The 21,554-nt window shown below is 33.1% G+C and overlaps 1 protein-coding gene across 12 annotated transcripts in view; it reads right to left on the minus strand.

Moving 5' to 3' along the window:
• The window catches only part of LOC109541487 (CUGBP Elav-like family member 4), a 350,630-nt gene that overhangs the window by 15,215 nt on the left and 313,861 nt on the right, over window positions 1–21,554 (minus strand). For 8 of the 12 annotated variants that reach the window (XM_048661803.1, XM_048661829.1, XM_048661814.1 and 5 more), the window contains 3 exons: window positions 5,206–5,352; window positions 4,828–4,935; window positions 2,149–2,296 (listed from right to left, as the gene is read on the minus strand). In XM_048661803.1, the coding sequence (XP_048517760.1) occupies window positions 2,149–2,296; window positions 4,828–4,935; window positions 5,206–5,352 (403 nt within the window). The remainder of the gene's footprint in view (window positions 1–2,148; window positions 2,297–4,827; window positions 4,936–5,205; window positions 5,353–21,554) is intronic. The other 4 variants (XM_048661830.1, XM_048661822.1, XM_048661798.1 and 1 more) reach the window with 3 other exon arrangements.

The raw sequence follows: 21,554 nt of genomic DNA on the forward strand, positions 1-21,554 counted from the left end.
TAGCAGAAAAATGGATGAAAAATCGTCTGTTAATTGTGCGTGGTAAGGAATTAAGATTAATGATTTGAACTGAAAAGACAAATTGCAGAGCGACGGCCGTCAATAATCAGCGTGTTTCTCCGATCAGAGTTTATCGTCGCTTTGTATGTATATTTAAAAAATTGCCCCGTTCAATTTATCCTCCATGGATGTAAACCTCAAACGGTGGTTTGTTTGCTCGCAATCCGGTGTTTTCGCACCAGCAAACAAGTTTGGAGTGACATTTTAAGCGTCCCTGCTTTGAATAAACATTCTGGAGTTCAGTGTTTACCGTGAGGTATTTATTTGTTTGACGTGTTAGCGTGTTCAACCACCCACCTAGTGACAATTCCAGTAAGGCTACAACCCGACCTAGGAGGTAAACTGTCGATATTGATCACATACACAAGTACCTACAACACGTCAAAATGGGAAAAATATTCTTACATTAATTTATAGCATTTTTTATATGGTCAATGACTATTAGTTTGGGTTTTATTATAATCATAATGTAATTCTTTACTTTTCCATTGATCTATTTTACCAAATTTTTAACAATATTTTAACGAATTTGATATATTTAGGACGTTATTGGAAAAATTCTAAATACTGAAATTTATAATACCTTTTGATTCCTAAACATGTTTTAATTTAACTTTTATAAAATTCATCCATTATTAAATTAATCTCATACCATATTGCATGATCTGATGCTCTTTTCGGAGCTGACCATCCGCTTAAGTTGGACGAATAATAGACGCGCAAACTTACGCTTTGTGTATCAAATGAAATTGGACAAATGTATTTGGACAGCATATTTTCATCCCAATTAGTTCACCTTTAGTTTTGTGCAACAGGACTTTAACAGGACATTTTGAGAAATCGGATGTTTAAAATGAATTGAAAATGTATTGTATATGTTTGTTGCATGGAGAATTTGATAAGAGAAAATTTAAAAATAAATTCTGAATTAGAAACGTACCTAATTTTGCAAACAAAGTAATTTCAAAACTAGTCGCGTTCTAGAAATGTTTATTTAAGTATGCAACATTAAAATCCAATTTAAGTTCCAAATTATCGCAAAAATAAAACACGTAAGCGTAAAAAAACTTGCAGAAAGTGGTTATTTTAAAATAAATTTGTCGGTTATTTGGAAACTTGCTGTTCTTCTGCTGCATTTAAGCTACATTCAAGCAACCTGCAGTAAATTAAAGATATGCATTTAAGTATCAAACTGTAGAAGAAACAAATGTATTTTCGGGCAACTTGAACCAATGGTAATTAGTTTCTAAGGAGAAACGATCATTAATGAATACAAGTTCTATAAATTTAATCCAGTGACGGATAATACGTCTATTGATTTAAAAATTAAATTAACAGAAATACGAAGGCGCTAAGTATGAAGTCTAAACAGTTTTCAGTGAAAATACTCTTTGACGAAAGCTTGTATCAATAAGCGGTTTTCATTAGAAGCAAATTATTAATATCGTTCACGTTTTGCCATTAATTTGCACCAGGAAGCAATATCATAGAGATTAATATGTAAAGTCAAATAGCCAAGTAAACTAGCTTTTATCAATAATTTTTTTTAAGTTTCATTAAGAAACTTCGATTTGGGACGAGAAAAGTGTTATCATGGTGTGGTGGAAATTCTATATAAATATTTCTGAAAAAATTGTTGTAAATTTACAAGTATTGAATATATTATCGAGTCATATTCAGCGCGTTTGATATATTAAAAGAAAAATAATTACAAAGAATACTTGACAGAAAAAGTATAATTTACTCCCTTTCTGAGGAAACTGGAAGTTATAGAAACTTAGTAAATACGTAAAAAATCATGTTTAGTTAATATTTAAAGTAGCCAGAGGGGTTTCAACTTAATTGATAATGAACTCATTGAAGGATTAATGAAAAAACTCGAGAAAAGTATGAAAACTGCAATGTGAGTAAGTAAAAAAACACAAAAAATGAACTGAAAACAACAGCTTTCGAAATACAATTCTTATTAATTACTTCAATGTTCCAATTATGTATTTATTTCATTCGATTGCCTTACTGTCGTAAATCGTGTTTAATTGTTAACTCGTTCTTTCCTAGTTAAATAGGAATAAAAATAAATCAACTTACCTGACGTCGGAGGTGGCACCACACCATTTCCAATACCATTGATACCATTAATTCCATTAATAGTATGGGCTGGTAACTGTGTAATGGCAGCCATTGGGTTTATGTAAGTTCCTTGTGCAGTTGCAGCTGCCATAATTGCGGCTTGCTGCTGGAAACAAAATAGTGTATGTAGTGAATTATATTGTCTAAGGGCAATAATAATTATTTGTAATATATTCACTTTTCAGACCAAAAAGTCTAAGTCAGTTTAGAAGAACCGGTTTTATTTCGCTTGCCATATAAGATGTTTATGTGTTAAATATTCGGATATAATTCAGCATGAAAATTATGAATAAAAAAATCAGAAGAAAAATGGTCTAAAACTGTAGTTTAAATGAGATTTAGTTGATGTTAGAATTTATGAAATTAACACAGAAACAATTTTGGTCCAACTCCTAAATTTTAAAAGTCGTAATTTATTATTTAACTCATTAGAGAAACTCTAAAAATCCTAAGTTAACAACTAAAAGCTGCAAGTAAGTACTGGACAATATTTCCAAAAAATTTCCAATTTGCCAACGTTTTCATATTTAACGAAACAAAATTGATAGACCAGAGCCGAATCATCTTGGATAACTTCACAGCTAATTTATCATGTACTAATGAGACAGGAAATTCAATGTTAACATCGGAAACTTAGGGCAATCGTCGGCAAATGTTATCACATATCTACTAAACTATGCAGGTAAATAATGACGCGAAATAAAAGAACAGATGGACCTTCCCAAAGGGCCCCCGGCAAGTTTATTAGACATTCTGGCCGTCACGCAAAGCACTTAACCAACGGTAAACTTTATGTTTGAATGTAATTTAGTAATTAATTTTATTACATTTCCAAACAGTAATTACGGCAAACGGATATAGTGCTTTAGTTTATATTTTATGCTTTTATCACAAGTATTTTGTGTACAAAGTCGTTCGGCAAGTCTGAGTGCAATTGAAAAAGTTTACTTCACTTCTTCCCTGGGAATCGGATTAAATGATATCGCGCTCTTGGGTTTAATCATAATTAGTTAATTCATCACCAAGGGATGCGTTCATTATTTGGCAATTTCGCGTAACAAGCGGATGTAGATGTTGGAAAACTAAATGAGAAATTTCCTATAGATACAGTTTTAGTGAAGTAACTTTGAAAAAATACTGCAACATCAATCGAATTCATATGGGAAAAACATACGATTGTCTAAATACTGCACTTGGGAAATTTCCTTTAAATATGCGCATATTAATCAGATGACTAATTTGAATTCAGCAGAAACTATAAATTTGAATAATGTGCAAAAATAGCTATGTATTCGTTCGATCAGTCGAGATTTTCCTCCCACAAAACAAGGCGAAAAATTAAACCGTTTCAATTATAAAAGCGTTGGTAGTAGTTAAATAGCTTTTAGGGAAGTTTTAAACTGCAGTTTTATACGTTTATTCAGCCTACTTCGTTCGTGGTCAAAGTTTTAAGTACTTTCCGCAAATTAAAATTTCCGTTAGATTTACCTAAATAGAGTAATTTTCAGTAATTAAATAGTTACGATTGCTAGAAATGTTGTTTCGGTAAATATCTTTGCATTGAATAAGTTTACGGTGCTGTAAATTCACTCGCCGAAATTAAGAGGAATACTCAAGCCTCCATTAATAGTTGCATATTTTTGCTTGTATTTCTAATTGTATAACGGTATATCTATATAAAATAAAATAATTTTTACAAATTTTCTTTTTTTTCTTCAACTAGAATTGCATAAGGCCGAATAGTGTGGTGTATTAAAATTTTTCATAAAACCAAAAATATTCCTCTCTTCTACGAACTTATATGTGTATAATTAATTTAAAAATAAAATGTGCGTAAAATGTCCAAATAAAACAAAGCTATATTTTAATTGAATAACAGGTATATGTTCATATCTAATTTCTGTAATTGTTATGATTATTTTTTCCAAGTCATTTATCTCTATTTATTTGCTACTTAGTTGCTAGTGAACATTAATAAAATTACGAACATGCAATGAAAATAATGAAATAGTTAACATGACACGGCATCTAATGAACATGAGACAATTAGGACAATTTTGATGAAAAGGCGAATTAAATGTGTGTTACAAACGAGTTGAGACAATTAGATTTTCGTGTGCAATAAATGCATTTAGAATGTTTCATTTGATTAGTCTCAAGAAAGTGTGGAATTTTTCTAAAAAGAGTTAGACCTTCGTAGTATTTGATTGCAATTGGTGAGTTTTTCCGACTTTCGGGCCCCCGTGGAAAATATTTTCTTGCTGCGGCAAATAGTCCAATTTTGAACACGCAAGACATTCGTGTTTGCAAAACGTCAAGAAAAACTCACCAGTTTCAATGGGATTCTTATTAAAAAGGAGTTCAATGGGAAACTTAAAAGTTATTGGAACATAAAAAATCAAACGCTTCTGTTGACTTTCTCTATTTGTATAGATGGTCTATACATGATGCGTTGGGAAGATCAGGAAAAAGGCAGCCATGCATCAAATTAGAACTGAAAGGCCAAGATGGCAAAAATAAATAACAAAAAGACGTTCACAAAATGTGGAATGATTATACACGTATCACGCCAACAGAACAGAAATCATGCTGTGTTCTAGAAAAATTACACAAAACTTGGAACCCGAGCGAACGTACCGATTGGTGGTCAAATTCGGCTACAAAGGATGTGGGTCGGGACGAAATATTTTCTTCAAATGCTTGCATTGACTGCCATCTTCCGTTTTCCCAAATTTTAACATCTACCTGTATAACACATATTAGAAGTCTTAATAACACTAATTGATGGCAGACATTTTAATTACATTTTTGAAATAACACTTTCAACTTTGCTTGAATAAAAGTTCGCAAATTGATGTTCCAATATGTTGTAAATACGACTAGTTAGTGTTAGTTAACAAAATTAGTTCAATTAGAGGAACACACATGTTAAAATCAGCCAACTTAGCGAGCACAGAAATTCAATAGATGATCTATAAATCCTCAAAAAAAAAAGATTTAAACATTGTTACGTACTTGTGCATACGCTGCTCCGTATCCTCCGAACTGGTTGAATACGAATGGGTTGAGGAGACTCATATTTCCAGCCATCTGCTGCATGCGTCTAAGTTGTCTTTCTTTTTCTGTATCGGCAAATTTTACTACTAAACTGGAAGAGGCTCCCTGGAAGAAAAGACATCCGATATTAAAAAGAACATTTTTTCCAAAACGTATTTCATATCTTCATGCTAGTTACGATAATAAAATTCTAGGTCGCATATAGGAGATGAAAGAGACACTTTTATATGAACTCCGACAACAACAAAAAATATGAAAACTCTAAGTAGGCAAAATGGTTGTAAATATTTCTTGAACATCAAAGATATTGCCTCAAAGAATATTACGTTCAGTTCAACAAATGTTTAGCACAACAAAACCTTCAAAGCGAAGATCTCTTTCTTTTGATGTTTCGAGAGTTTCGGAAAGCTTACGGGAATCTAAAGCATATTTTAATATATTTTTTTCCGTTCCATTTTAATAAATAGTCTGCTCGCTTTGCCGGTGAAAACCATTTAGACGATTTTATATGCCGAGATTGGTCGCAACGATATCTAAGTGATGTCTACAACTACGACAAGCATCTGCTTTTACACGGCCTTTTTATTTTGATTTTTATATTGCTGCTCCGTTCCAAAGAAGTTATTTTGCTTAGATTTTATCGCGCCATAATACACATCGTGTTTCGAAAACAACTTTTGGAGAAAAATACGTGATAATGAGCAACAAGCTGCTGTTAAAGCCCATCGTAAGGAATATTAATTGAAAGGAAAAACATGAACTAGTCTAGAATGGGAATCGTTTATTTGGATCTATCTGAGTTACAAAACAGCGGTTTGAAAACTTCATATTTTTTATTTTGCCAAAACAACACTAAATAAAAATTTAATATAGCAAATAAATTAAGCGTCTCAGAGGAGAGTCAGATCTTCTACCTGTTGAAGGTTTTGGACACCAACAAAAAATATTGTAAATTAAGCCCAGATAACAAACCAATAAATATATTCTGACAAAAACTAACGCTTAAAATAATTTCCACGGATCTTTCCAGATATTCGAACATAATTTTTTTAAATTTCAAATTTTTTCGAAAATTTTTCAAAAAAAAGCAGCACACTAAGAGATGTTTCAAAAATTTCATGTTTTTACAATACCTATTTAAATGATTTTAGAGTCTGATTTAAAGTTTCCATTTCAAAAAATTCTTAAGCCTACTTAGCTACTATACTTAGCAGAGGAACAACAAAGCGCAACTTACGTTTTATCAATTACTGATTTAGTGCCACGATTTCAGTAAAATTTCATGTTTTTAGCTCTGTCAGCAGTTACCACGTTTACAACCGGTTTCGATTCTATTAGTTCTCGCCAGTTGACTTTGGCTTGCAAATAACACTCCCGTAAACCTGCTCTTTAAATGCAGATAAAATAAATGGGAAATATATAAATTAAGAAAATAGAAAAAACTGGATAGATTTAAAATCTTGCTGGTGTCAGACACGCATTTATCCTCTGTATTTTTCTGTAACCAATTGCATGTTATGCATGGATCTACCCCGTAGAATAAAATTATTTACTTCCTCTGATTAATTTTCTCCGTAACATTTTTTCCTCAATAAATTCAGATGAACATAATTTGAGACTTGCCAACTTAACAGTGTCGTTAAAAGCAAGCAAAATCTCATAGAAAACAGAGACTAGAGCCGCTTACTTTAAAGGAGATATAAAATTGAATTAGGGCTTTCATTACATACGTAGGATTATAGTGACCTTTACAAAACTATTAAACATGCATGAACGGGATATACTGCAAATCCAGCTCCATATAAGAGAAGCACTCCGACTAAATTACATAGATTAGGCATTATCTCTTTCTAATGACTGTTTTATTTTCCAGTGCAGTTCGCTTTGCCAAGGAGGGTAATGCCAGTTTTATGGATATTGGAAATGTTTTAGCTTGCCTGTTTCGGTTTTTATGTTTTTCATAACTTTGCAAATCACCGTCTTTATTCAATTTTATTTCACTCAATAATGAAGCATGCGAATATGTTGTCATTAATATGAATGGACGACTGATTGATTGGAAATGTGCGACGTAGATTTTCGATTGTAAAAATTATGATACTTTTTTAAGAACGATGCAGTATTGGTTTTTATATCAATTAAAGGTCCTAAATTCTTTGAAATTAAAATTTCGAAAAACTATCCTTGAAATTAGCAATTCACATCGACGGCGATCTGACGTAGATTATGTTGGATCATTCTTATGCCACTTTTGGAAGAAAGCAAGTCTTTTGATCATTAAATAAAGCTAGACATACTATAATCAAGGGCGCATCCAGCTCAGGGGCGTCATGTAGTAGAGATTCAGTCAGGGCAGGCTTCAATTCAATTACAATAGTTAATTTAATTAAGAAAGTAATAACAATAAAATAATCACTTCAATCGGGATCGTTTTGTAAACGTGGAGAAGTGTCAATCCAGTTAAGCGCTCTTCCGTTGTCAAAGCTCTAAAAAAATCGGCGGAAAACTGATCCGAGAAGTCTTGCAAAAATAAAGCGACTGATTCCACCGCTCTTAATGAGGCGCGAAGATTTAATGTAGATCTTCTCTTTAGATCACTATAGCATGGCACTGCGGTTTCATAAAAATTTACTATGACTCAGTTTCATAGAAATTGAGCAAAGTGCCAAATCGAGAGCTGGTATTGAATGTGGATCTAACGATGACTCCACACTACATATCCAGTTGAAAATAATCAGTGTAAAAAAAACGGACAAAATTCGAGAGCATTTAATTTAGGATGGATGGAAAAGTCTATTCCGCTCCATGATTGGAGATGTTCATATTTGGCTGGAAAACCTATTTTTTCTACGGTTTCGATCCAAACTAGTTTCAACCAGAAACATGCGTTTCAAAATATTGGCATGAGAACAGGCACTTTCTATAAAACAGTCAACAACAAAAAACCGACAATCGAACTGCGAATGACTCATCCAAAGGGATGACCAAGCAAAAAATTATATCGTCTCGATAATTCCTGCTTTCGGAAAGTGGTAAAATGTAAAAGCATAAATATCTAGTTTGGTTCGGGAAATGAACAAAATACGTAGTCAGTCCTTTGTTCATCGACGGCATTTACAGGATGCTTTGGTGGCAATAAGGCAAGTGCGCCAGGTTATCCGTTATCTACTAAACTGGATCTTTATTGTTTGTTCAAGTCTAGTGTAAGTTTTTGAGGATTAACGGGCAGAACATGGAGTATGGGGCGCCAGCTCGCAGAAAGCTGGTAAACATGATTTCTAATCTATAAATCCTTTAGCTTGAACTGAGTTTAGTTTTTCGAAAAGCAACTGAAGTTGGTTGATTTTTTATTTATCTTTATTTCCTCTGTTCATTTCAAATAGCTAAACTTTTCACTAAGTTTTTGTAATACTAAAGAATGTTTTTCTTTCTTTCCAGGTGGCACGATACAGCTTTCGGTAAGTTTGAAGTTACTTTACACCTGGTTGCCATGTTCGACAAGGAACGACGAGGGACGTTCTGGAATCTGGATTGAGTTTCAAAGTTTTTCGAATTTTTTTCCTGTAAAATTTATTTAAACTCAGATATTATACGTTAACGAATGAGATTCTCAACAGAATACTCTTTTGATATGTAAAACTATTAATTTTCTGTTGTGAGCTATACTTTTTATTGCATTGGTGGGTAATTTGCCTCATTTCCAAGTTTTTCATTCTTTCAATTACACCAACCAAACCTAAACTAAAATTATTTTCATTAAATTTTCAAAAATATACTTGCCAGATTTTGTAAAGTGGAGTGTAATTATCGATCTGTAGTATCCGCTGAGGGAGGTAGCAGCAAAATTTGAATTATTTTCACTTAGTTTATCAACATTAATCAGACAGGTTTTCCGCAGGAGTTTGTTTTTAAATTAAACTTTAAAAATTCAATCTGCTTAAAAAGTATTCAAAATGAAAATATCAATACTAAGGTTTTCCTGTTTTTTTGTTATGTTATTTTCACCCGTATTCAAATTTCAAAATAAGGCAGAAGCCAGACCAAAATATTTAAAAGTAGGTGGACCTTGCTTATTTCTTTGCGATGGTTTAGCGGATAGCGCCCTACCAAACTGGAAAAGATCCTAGACTAGTTATTTAGATAAATCTAGATAAATAAATTATTATTTCCAAGCAATTCGTGCTAGCGGCCAAGATTCCTCCGATATATTTCAGCTTCTTTGCCATGCAGCGCCCTTCAGCCTGTAAGTAGTCCAGATCAAGATTTTAAGCAGACTAACAGCCACTAAATGAGATTTTTGAGAAAATATCGAGGTTTTAAGGAATTTTCGACTATTTGTAGGCGACTTTTATATAACGGCTTTTTCGAAATTATAGCGCATTTATTTCGTATGCTTTAGAATTTTAGAAAATTTCGACATACAAAAAGCTCTTTTCCTAAAAAAATTGCGACCCTACTTTCACAGAGCCAACATCACCCCCGTGATCCCCCCTTCTGGATCGGCTCTTGCTTATAAAATCTTATCATAAACTTTCCATCCATCATCAAGAACAAAAAAAAAATCTTGAAACCAACTGACGCAGAAAAATGTTCAATTCAAAATATTCAAGACTGAAGATTCTCGATATGCGAATGTATAGTGTTATTATGTATCCACAATAAAAAATATAAAGTCGGTTGAATATTGTGAAAACTGGGATAACATTTTCGATTCTTTCAGGCCTGAAGGGTCCAACGTGTTCTTCAATGAGCTCGTTGCATTTCTCGTTGACTTGAGATGAAAATGGTATTGCATTTTGAGTGAGTTTCATTCCAAGTAATAGTAGCAAACCTTTCGTTTTTAGCGACTAAAAATTCACTTTTCCCATGTATGTTTTTTGAGTTCAATGCACAGCTTCATCCTAAGAAGCTCGCAAAACCTGAACAATATGGATTTTTTAATTCCGTCTTGCTTAGAAATCGTTTTCAATTTTTCAACAAACCAAAATTGCAATTATAAAAGTAGACTGGGTCTATTTAATACCTGTAAATTTTGCTCTATTAAAATTACGTAAATACTTTTCGCTACCGAAACCGAGGATAAGGAGGAACACTTTTTGAAGGAACATGTTCTATCAAACTTAGAAAGTAGAAACATTGCCCTTCTTCAACATTTAAGGTATGAAAAATCATGTACATTTCTACATCATCTACTATTTCAACAATTATCATAATCTATTACATAAAAAATTGTTTAAAAAAATTATAAACAACATTAATCGGGTCCGTTTAGCACTCAATTTTTTAACTTCATCACCTTAGCAAGCTTTCGAGAAATCACCCTTGAAGATGCAAGACACTAATGTTAGCGAAACATTAAGTAGATTTTCGATTATATCATAAAGTTACTCTAGCTAAACTAGAGGGCCCAATCGCGTTTGCTAATCATCAAATTTAAAAAATATTGACATTTTACGATATGTAATAACTGATAAAGATGAGCAGAACACTTGTTGCATTGCATAACACCGATTAAAAATGTAACAAAACGTACAACGACAATTCAGACTCATTTATGTACATCAGCAGCCAAATGTTGGAATCTTTACGTAAGTTATTTCGAGAATTTTATACTTTGCCGAGGGTGAAGAAAAAAAAACAGTTATGGTACCCTACACGAGTAACAAGAATATTTTTCATGTAGTTTGTCTGTTGTGTATAGCAAATAGAAAACTTAGAGCGTGAAACTCATTAGAAAAGTGGAACCATATCGCGATGTTGTTTATTCAGTAAATTACTACACGTTCGCCTCCTGATACATTACACTGCTACTTATTTACTTTGCAGCAACCGGTGCATCGGCAAACAAGCAAATAAAATAAATCGACAACTGAAACGAAATTCTCAAATTACGTTTCAATCCGTCTCCGGCAAATAATTTTATTGTACAAGCCGAGGGATTTAATACATTTTATTGTGCGGTATTTTGCGACATTTTGCGCGAATTCTTGACAATCAGTAACCCTGGGCATTCAATAACAGGTTGTCTGCTGAGCCTTTGCGAACGGCAGCTTCCAACAGAATTGAATAGCGTTCCTCCGAACATGGGATTTAACGATTTCTAATAGATTTGCTTGGGCGATGGAGCGTGGTTTCGTTCGCCCAGAGACGGATCCTTTGAGTCAATTTAACCGATGACAAGAAATTATTGAGGATTAAACACAGAAAAATGGCGTGTCGTATACAAAGAAGTTATGAGCGTGTTAAAATAGTTGCCAGCTTTATGGATTATATCCGAAGGTGACAGGTGATTACGTTGCTCAATTTGATGGAAAAGTATCATCGGATGTGGATTATACGGCTATTTGAAAAATTGCCTCAATATTCATTCTTTGCACCATAAAATAAGAAATTTTGCCAATATCTGCCGGATAGGACACTAATAATGGTAGTTAATCAACGCTTTTTCAAAGAAAACAAACACATATTCTGCTATATACAAATATAAAAATGCAAAAATTGAGAAATTTGTAGTTTAAGAAACATTTTAAAAGTATTTACCCAGCTAATCAAAAATCAAAACGTTTTTTCTGTTTTGTAAAGTTTCAAATCCAAAAATAACATATATTTTGAATCGACGAAAAACGGATGTAGAGGAATTGAAGTAAAACAAATGTTTTTGTGTGTGTCAAGTTGCAAAACTACACTTTGATGATAAAATGAAGCTTTACGTTATTTGACCCATATCAGGAACGCTAGAACTTCATTAAACAAACGGATTGCAAATTTCTCATTAAAAAATATCGATTGATTACATCACGCATAATTTACTGTGTTAGTTACTGGTCTCCCAGCAATTCAAATCAGTGTAGCCATTTTAGCTGTTAAAAAGTTCATTAAACCATGCTAAAAATATCCCAAATATAATTATTAACAGATAAACAAGTCATGGACTAAAAAAGGAACTGTTAAAGACAAGTTAGGAAAGCGCGTAAATGATCTGCTAGAGGTATTTATTAATTGTATAACGAATTGGTTGAATATTGTTTTAATTCTCGTAAGTTGTGAATTGTCATTGAACAACGTAAGAAGTGTTAGTCAGAACTTTGTCTATTGGTCAGTTCCGGAAAAAAATATAGTTTACATATTTTCTTAACATTGTTGTTAAAACCCTTACGTTAAAATTATTTGTTTCTGTTTGTATGAAAAACTGAAAAAATTAATGTTATTTGTTAAGAGTCATTCCATGCTACTAAAGATGCAACCACTCCAGAGAGATAAGGATTTCTCTCAGACTTCTAAATCAATGGAGAATTTCGCACAGTCGTTCGGTATTTTCACGTATTAAGGAAAAATAAGAAAATGTTAAAACCAAGCAATTCTTTTTTTTCTGTTATTCTCAGAGTCATTTGTATCAAATTCGGGATAGTCTATAAAAAATATAATTTACCATATTTTACAGAAAAAAGCTTTTTTTTAGTTTTTGTATTTAGTTTCAACATTTTATTTGCCCATTTTAAAATAAAAACCATTGAATAATAAAGTAAAGAAATCCGAATAATATCACTTATAATTTCAGAATAAGAATCTCAATATGTACCTTTTAGTGTTTTTAAAGAGACTAACACATTTTCTGGTACTTTCGATAGTTAGAAAAACAGATTTTGAATAAAATTGCGTGGAAATTGCCGATTACCTTCGTAGTAATTTATTGAACAAGTACAAGTAAAGCAACAAAAAATTAATTTCTCCTTATTAAAATAACGTTAACAACTGAATTCCTTCAATGGTCATATGAGCAAACGTTCAGAAACATCCAAAGAGTAAATTTAGTAATACGGTGGTAAAATTTTAGAATATAAATATAATCAGCCGATATATTAGAGACAAATCAAATGCTGATATAAAAGGTCCATTAATCATACAAAAAGCTGCAGTTCGGACCTGTAAAACAGTGCCTGTCAAAGAAGGGTATTGTTCATCTCAACTTCTTCGAATTCTCCCCCATCATCCTTTCCTCGGAGCCACGCCAATTGATTTGGTCCTAAGGATCAGTGCAGGATTTACTTTGAAACTACTTTTTAGACGTTCGAGATCACATTTTTTCTGATATGGAGTTATGCGACCGATAAAAGTTTTATGGCTCTTTTAGGTTTTATTTAACTGTATCGAAAGGTTTATTGCGGAGAAGAACAGAGAGAATCGACCAGAATCGTTAAACTCATGGCTGGAATAAGAGAAAGGTTAATTGAGGTTAAATGTTTATTGTAATGGCGGATTTTACGAAACTGGGAGATTCGCCTGCTAACAGTGTGGTTTTGTAGCAATTTTATTCTCATGTATTCTTCTTATAACAATGTGTTAACTTGGCCGGTTCTTTTGCTACAACAACAATGTTGTAAAGTTCTGAATATATTTTAGTGATTGATTTGAAAATTTGTTGGCCATTTATGCTAGAATGCTAGAACTATTGTTTTCTTTCCTACCAAACAACATAATTCAATTTCGCTGTAATTTCAAACACGCTACGCGCTTTTAAGCTGCTAAAATTTAAACAAAATTAATTCCAGAATCCACTTAACTTAATGGAAATCATGTCCGTGTGTAATAATGTTAATGTTATAGCGAAAAGTGAAACGGAAAACTGTTATTTAAAGCCCTGTCGAATGGGCATTGTACCTGTAATAGTGCTAATGCAAAATTGAATAGCGCGGAAGTTAATGTCTATCGATGCGTATATCTAGAACGCTCATTACTGTTGAATTACATGCCATCAGTTGATTGGATTAAGTTGTCGGCTATTTTAGTTCAGAAGCGTTCAAAAAAGTGTAAATGTTTGGCAATAATTGGATTATGTACAGTATATACGTTAGAAAGAATGATGATCGTGATATATCAAAATTCTTTTTAACGTGTGGTTGGATATGTTTAGTTCTTAAAGATGCTTAAACAACTCAATTAGGCAACATTTTAAGTTAGTTAAATGGTCACTTGGCACACTATTAGTATTTTACAACATTGTATTTTACAAAAATTAATGTTTTATAAATTTAGCATCATGAATCAAAACTGCAACCATGCATCCAGAACATATTTTTCAGTACTTGCGGTTAGTTTTTAATGTGGCTCTTCAAAACTGAAAATTGATATAGATGTCTAACAAGCATAAAGTTTACCTTCCATATGGATACCCTAAATAGATAAAATAAGCATTTCAAGAAAAAAATACATTTTTGTGAGAATGAAATAAATAATAAGAACGGGTGTGGACACACTGGATGAAATAAATGAATCGGTTGTTTGTATTGAAGTGCGTAATGTTTTTTTGAAACGATAACTCCTTATATCACGTTATGAATGGATTAGAATGCGCAAAGGCATGTCTGGCATAGATAAAAACAAGTAGCTACGCAGTCTGGTTTCATAAGTCCGGCCGTCTATTATAATAGTGTGTAGACTGTCGTCCGCTCGTGTGCATATAATAGTGTGTAGTCCGTGGACTGCTGTCCTTTGGATGCGTTTTAGTCCGAATTTATTTCTTGAGAAATCGTGCGTATCAGAGCTAATGATCCAATTTCATTGCAATGTATAAAAGCTCGTCCACTATCCGAAATCATTCGTACGAGTTTGCACGTACCATTGTTAGTAAAATGAAACCTTAGTTAATTTAATAAATAGATAATTTAATAAAAGTTTTTTAGAAGGATTTCATCAGATTTCGCGTATGTGGGGCAGAAAGACTTATTAGTTTTTCAACATTTATTTCAGCTCGGTGAGTTACAAAAATATTCTCTATTTAGTGAGAAACACTGCGAACCTGCGAACAAATCTCATTTATTGCAGATAGTCCGCACATCGCAATGGTTCGTCGGAAATCGTACAAAGGACTTCATTTCTAGTGAACGAGCTCCAGTACGTTGCAATTAAATTGGATCCTTCGCTCTTGTTCCCACGATTTCTGACAAAAGCAGTTCGGACGAAAACAACTTGGACAAAACTACCAGAAATTTCCAGTCATTTTAAGTGGATATTTTAATGTTGGCTCTGATAGAGCGCAAATTTAACGTAATTTATTGATTCAAAGTTACAATTAAAGATAACAAAAAATCCAGAACAAGCTACAATCGAGCAAGATAAAATCGAGTTTTACAATTCGCTTCTTATTATAGTTATCCTAAACCAATTGTCACTTTTCTAGGATTAAATAATGAACTCCTCAATACCGACAAGTTAATTGCAACTATTTTAAATTTAACGAATAAAAGGATATTACATTTACCTATTGCTGACCCATTTATAGATTATTACACTTTAATTATAACAAGAAAATTGAAATTATACCTGAGTATTATGTATAATTTCAAAATTATGCGTTGAGGAGTTGAGTTATTTTGCATCATGCAATTCCATTTTATCTACATGTGGATTTTTGGTTCCCACATTTCGAGTGGATTGAGTACGACCGGAATTACATCGATCGATTTATCGTCCTGGACACTGTATCTAATCACGCATCTCATAAAATATAGAAAACCTTTGAATCAATTACTTCATTCTTCTGGGTCCGAATGAAAATGAATATATCGCTTCGATCCACCGTACGTTGCATTTTTCCCAGTCATTTCCAATGCGAATCGACCGCAAGAGTGGTATAAACACAATCATCCATTATACGTTCCTCAAAACGACATCGTGTCAAGCCGTGAACCGACAACCGAGAATTTCTGGTCCTGACACTTCAACACTTCAGTCTAATGCAAGTAATAAACCACATTGCTATGACGTTCCTGTTGCTAGATGTAACGAAGCAATTTACGGCACCTTACTGCAATTGTTTGGTTCGATGCGGGTTGCAAAACTGGATAATTGAAAATTTCCGTCGATATTTCAGTTGGTCATGTTGATTGAAATGCGCGAATTACTGTTGCTTTTGCGAAGATTGAAAGCTGGCGGAGTTTAGTTTAGAGTTGGTTTCATGCGGAATTAAATTTTCAGACTTTCCAACCGAGTGAAAATAAGGAAAAAATAAAAAAAAGAAGAAGCCCAGTTGAGTGAAAATATTTTGTGACCAACATTTACTAAGCAGATAAGAATTACTTCTGTGCGATTTTTATGACACCGTTTATAGACACCAGTGATTTCTAAAAATGGCGAAAACCTCAAATTGCCACTTATTTAATTTAGTTTCAAAGATGCGATTAATTAAAGAAAATGGCACCTTTCAGTAGAAACTTTCTTTCCTTTCCCACGGTATTTATAAATCTGCAAAAACTCAGGATTCTGGAAAATTTTGATAAAACCTTCAGCATCCATATACTCAACTGTCGTCTAAAGATGGTAAAAATTAAAAATTTCTACTTAGTTTAGTTTGGAAGATGCGAACTTTTAAAGATGATGCATTTCAGCTTTCAGATATTTACTGTCCTTGTTGCAAAACTCAGAAATTGGAAATATTTTTATGGAACTTCCAGGATCTTCAGACTTAAATGTCTTCTAAAAATGATGAAAGTTTCAAATAGCTACTAATAGTTTAGTTTGCAAGATTTACGTTTTAAAAGAGATAAACAATTTCAGCCAAAACCATCATTAGCAGCTCGCTATTTACTAAGCTGACAAAGCGTGACCTTCTCGGATAGTTTTATGAAACGTGCAGGAGCTTTAGACTTTCAGGTTCTTTAGAATTTATATGGTTCCAGATGGTTGGATGGAAAAGTTTCAAATTGCTACATAGTTTCGATTGAAATACTTTTATTAAAATTTTTATAGAAGGGAAACCATTTCTGTAAAAACCTTCACTATGAGATTGGTATTTACTAAGCTGACGAAACTCCGGATTCAGGGAGATTTTTAAGATACTTTCAGCATCTTTAGACCCAAGCGTGTCCCAAGAATGATGCAAGTTTCAAGTTACTATTTAGTTTAGTTTGAAAGATGCGAATTTTTAAAGAAGATGGCGCATTTCAGAATAAACATAAATTTTGAGACCGACACTTACTAAGCTGGTAAAACTCAGGGTTCTGCGGGATTATCATGAAACTTTCAACATCCTTAGATTTAAGTATCTTCTAAAGATGGGAAAATCTCTAAGTGATACCAGGTTTAGTTTGGGACATATAAATGATTAAAGTAGATAAAGCATTTCGGTGAAAGCCTTCATTATGAGCTCGATAATTACTAAGCTGGAAAAACTTAGCATTTTGCTTGTTTATTATGAAACTTTCAACGTCTCTAAAAATGTCTGCTTCATTTTTTTTTGAAAGTTCGAATGCGAAGTTTTTCAATACGAAGGTGTATTTGGGTAAAAACTCCGATATGAAACAGGCAATATCTTAAGATTAAAGTGTTTACTTAGGATTATGAAATTAGGAAAATGATGAAATTTTAAATCAATAAATTTAAATCGATACTTGCTAAAACAAGTATTGATCTAAACTAAAGTTTTGCAGACGAAAATTTCTAAAAGAGAGAGCATTGTCTAGTAAACATCAATTGCTGACAAAAATCATGATTGCGGGCGATTAAAAAAAAATCTGCGTCTGAAGCTTTACCTGTTCGACAAACATGGCGAAAATTGTAAATTTGTTCTTGTTTCAATTTGAAAAATGAAAATTTTTAAAGGAGCCTACGCAATTTAGTAAAAACATTCATTTTGAGATTGAAATTTATTAAGTGGGCAAAAATCTGAATTCGGAAAGAATTTTATGAAACCCGGAGCATCTTTGCATCATTTATCTTGTAAAGACGGTAGAAACGTCAATTTTTTTGGTGTAGTTTCAAAAATTTTTATGTTTAGAGGAGAAATCGTAGTTGAGTGACTTATTCTTATGAGTAGAATATTGACTATTTTTGAGGTTCCCATTAACCAAGCTGGAAAAACGAAACATTCCGAGATATTTTAAGCATCTTTAGAGTCAAGCGTTTGCTAAGAGTGCAAACTTAGAATTGTTGCTAGCTTTAATTTAGAAGATTCGAATTTTTATCCCCGATCTCCATTATTCAATCTGATAAAAATCACGATTCTGCGGGATTTTTATGAAACTTTCAGCGCGATTAGCTTCAAGTGTGCTATAAAGATGGTTACAATTTCAAATCCCTAGTTGCTTTAGTTTGAAATATCCGAATTTTTACAGGATAAAGCGCAGTTGAGTGTAAACTATTCATACAAAAATTTTTGTTTCATTCCTTCTTACAAGTCTATCAAATATAGCGATAGATACATCTTCGTTTAGTATTAATAACCGACAAAAACAACGCAATGCAAATAACACTTCAGTGTTATTCATCAAGCTTTCGAATTTTTAATAAGATAAATAACAGTGAGTACAAGCTTGGCCAATGACGTCAGAAAAGTTTTCTTTTGAAGCTGGTAAGAGAAACTGATCGCAAAATTATCCACTTTTATTTATTTGAGCGGCATTCTGTGGACGAAACGCATATTCATCATCAGCAAATAAGAAATTGAAAAAGTAGAACAGCACTATTAAATTTGTAGAATAATTTTGAATACACTTTCTACTTGTATCCAGCAACCTCCTTATTGGCTTTGGGTACGTCTAATTGAAAACAGAAGCACTAACTCAAGTAATCGTAGTTTATATTTACTCATACAAATTGAATGATACAAAAACGTTTTGTGAGGTCAGTGAGATAAACCTGAATGATACATTTTCTCTTTGTTATTTGCCGGGTTACAAATTGATTTCGGAACGGCCTGTATAGTAGCAATTTTTTCAAATTAGAACAAATGATGCTATAAAGTGAGTCCGGGCTTAGTTTAACCCATTTTTCACCGTCGATAAATTACACCTTGCAAACACGCCGTACCGGTGGTGGTATGTGCTAAATTCATTTAGACGACAATAAATTTGCTAAATTGCAGTTTCTTGCAATTTCATAAAATGTTGGTTCCTATCGTCCCACACATTTTATATTGGATATTTGGATAGAATATAGCGTGGAGGTGAGAGCATTCATCTTCTTAAATTCTACATGGCAGATTAACTGTGGCAAGACGGAAAAATTTGAAAAAGTTTGCAATTAGATTGAGGGATACATTAACTTCAGATATTAGAAACAAGGAGTACCTTATTCCACTGCGGCGCTTTTGCCACTATTTTTATTTTTATTTAGTTTCTGGGAAAGTTGTTTGTGCAAATCGCTCTTCTTCATCCGGCTGAGTTCGAACCGCTCATTTCTTCACTTTAAATTATATTACTTGTTACTTCAGTCTATTGCTTTCCTATGGTTTTACTTGTTATTTTTGCCTTCATTATCAGAAATCCCTTGTAAATATATTGAATATTATAGCGGGTGTTTTATGGCACGTAGGGCCCTTTGTAAAATTGTATGATGAAAAATTGTTTCGTATATATTGTCTTCGTTATGAATGACTTTATCGTCCCGTTTAAAACTCCAAGATTATTAAGAAGCGTGAACTTTGCAAAGCAAACTTAATTGAAAATGATCTTTTACTCTTTAAATGCGAACGGCAGTTAAGTGTTTTGATTAGTTCCATTCCCAGCATATTATTTGTCAGCAAATTAATTCAACAGGGAGATTGTTCAGCAGTTGAATGAACCTTTCCATGTCTGAGAAGAATAATTTACTAGGCGAGCCTTGTAAACAATTACCTCCAAGTATTATAGTATAGAGCAGAGCCAAGCTACGGTCGTAGATAACGCAAGGGGTAATCTATCGAAACATTGTTAAATTAATCCCCGTAGCTGTAAGCAGATAATCGCAGCAATTTCTATGATGGGTATAGAGCAATTAGTCAAAAAGTCTGTCTGATTACCACTGCCAGCAGCAGGTCTATAAAGAGACGTCTACCGCGCTAGTGTTTAAGAACGTTCATTACGTTAAACACCTGACCCAATAAATCTTAAGAATCGTCTCTTTTGACAAAACCAGAGGTAAATAAAACACAATGGCAGGTGTTATTTAGTTCTTTATCACTGCGACTGCCTCCTTTTCTTTGTTTCAAATGATAAATTTTCATTTGGGAATAAGTCTGAGAGGATTCTGATTAAATTTTACCCGCTCCTTGATACGAATTTATTTTAGCCTTAACAAAAATTGATTCCCAATTGGTCCCGCACGGCTTTTATTAACTTTATTCCGCTCTATTTAAATTAAACTGATAAAAATGTTATATTTTCAAATTTGGCTTTGGGCACCAGCAGTTAGTTAGACAGACAAAGGCAATGGGTCTAATGTTTGCCGAGTACACATTGACTTCAGTTTAACGTTACGATGTTAAATAGAATGGAACGAATTTTCATCATTTAAAGTCCTACGCATCTCTCAAGCCTTGCGGCAAGGGAAAATTGGTTTTTGTGGTGGGAAATCGTTCTCTAACTCATACTCGTATTTGGGACCTGAACTGTTAAATAAAGCAAAAGTTGTTTGGAAATTATGTGTTTCTGCATGTTTGCTACTATAGCTTTACTTGGATAAAAATTAAATACTTTTTAAGAATTTGTTGACTGTGTTTCTCTTTTATTGACGACAGAAGGTGAACAGGTAAACCTATTGCAGAAAATCAAATGTCAAATAATTAAATCAACCCATAATTGCCTTATGAGTACAGACAAACTGCCGAGAGTTTAGGGGTAGTTTACAATTAAATTCCGAATTTTCGAAGAATGCAAACACCCAATTCAGTTGAAACTAAAGGACTGGCTAGATGAAAGTTAGAGCAGTTTCTAAGCTGATTATTTTGACCCTTTCAACCCTTGTTTCAGATTAAATCTGCGTAAAATGACAAAGAGAGTCGATTTAAGTAATATAATAGAGCGTATCCCTGAAACGCCCTCACCGAACCCATCGTAAGACACGATTTTTAATTAAGTTTCAGCTTTGTAACTGAATTTCACTCTTCTGAGCAAATATTCATTCTCGAGGCTGAAAAAATGTTGCTCAAACGTTAAGCCTCCCTAAAAGTTCTAAACTTCTCAAATAGAGATTATCCATTCTTCATTAATACGGTTTGTAGTAAAAGGGATTCTAATTTAAAGTTTATCCTGGTTTTATGGTAAGTCAATTTCATCATACAACGCGTCCATTAATAATCCGGCAACGAAGCGTTTAATGGAAATCTTTGATGGCATCGCTCCACGTCAATTGTGGAACGGTTGTCGTTGATCTCGACTAGAGAGCTTAAAGCTAGAGTGTGTACACGTTATGCCGCGGTTGCAGGGTTGAATAAGTGACAACTTAATGATTAACTAAGTGAAATTACGTAGTTTCTCCATGAGTAGATGTGTCTCATTAAAAGCCGACATCGCATCTACTTAATGGAAACATCTTCGATTGAAAATGTAAACTTG

This window comes from Dendroctonus ponderosae, unplaced genomic scaffold (genome assembly GCF_020466585.1).
Source record: "Dendroctonus ponderosae isolate FM_Combo_2020 unplaced genomic scaffold, Dpon_F_20191213v2 Dpon_F_20191213_1, whole genome shotgun sequence".
In the NCBI taxonomy this organism is placed as follows: domain Eukaryota; kingdom Metazoa; phylum Arthropoda; class Insecta; order Coleoptera; family Curculionidae; genus Dendroctonus; species Dendroctonus ponderosae.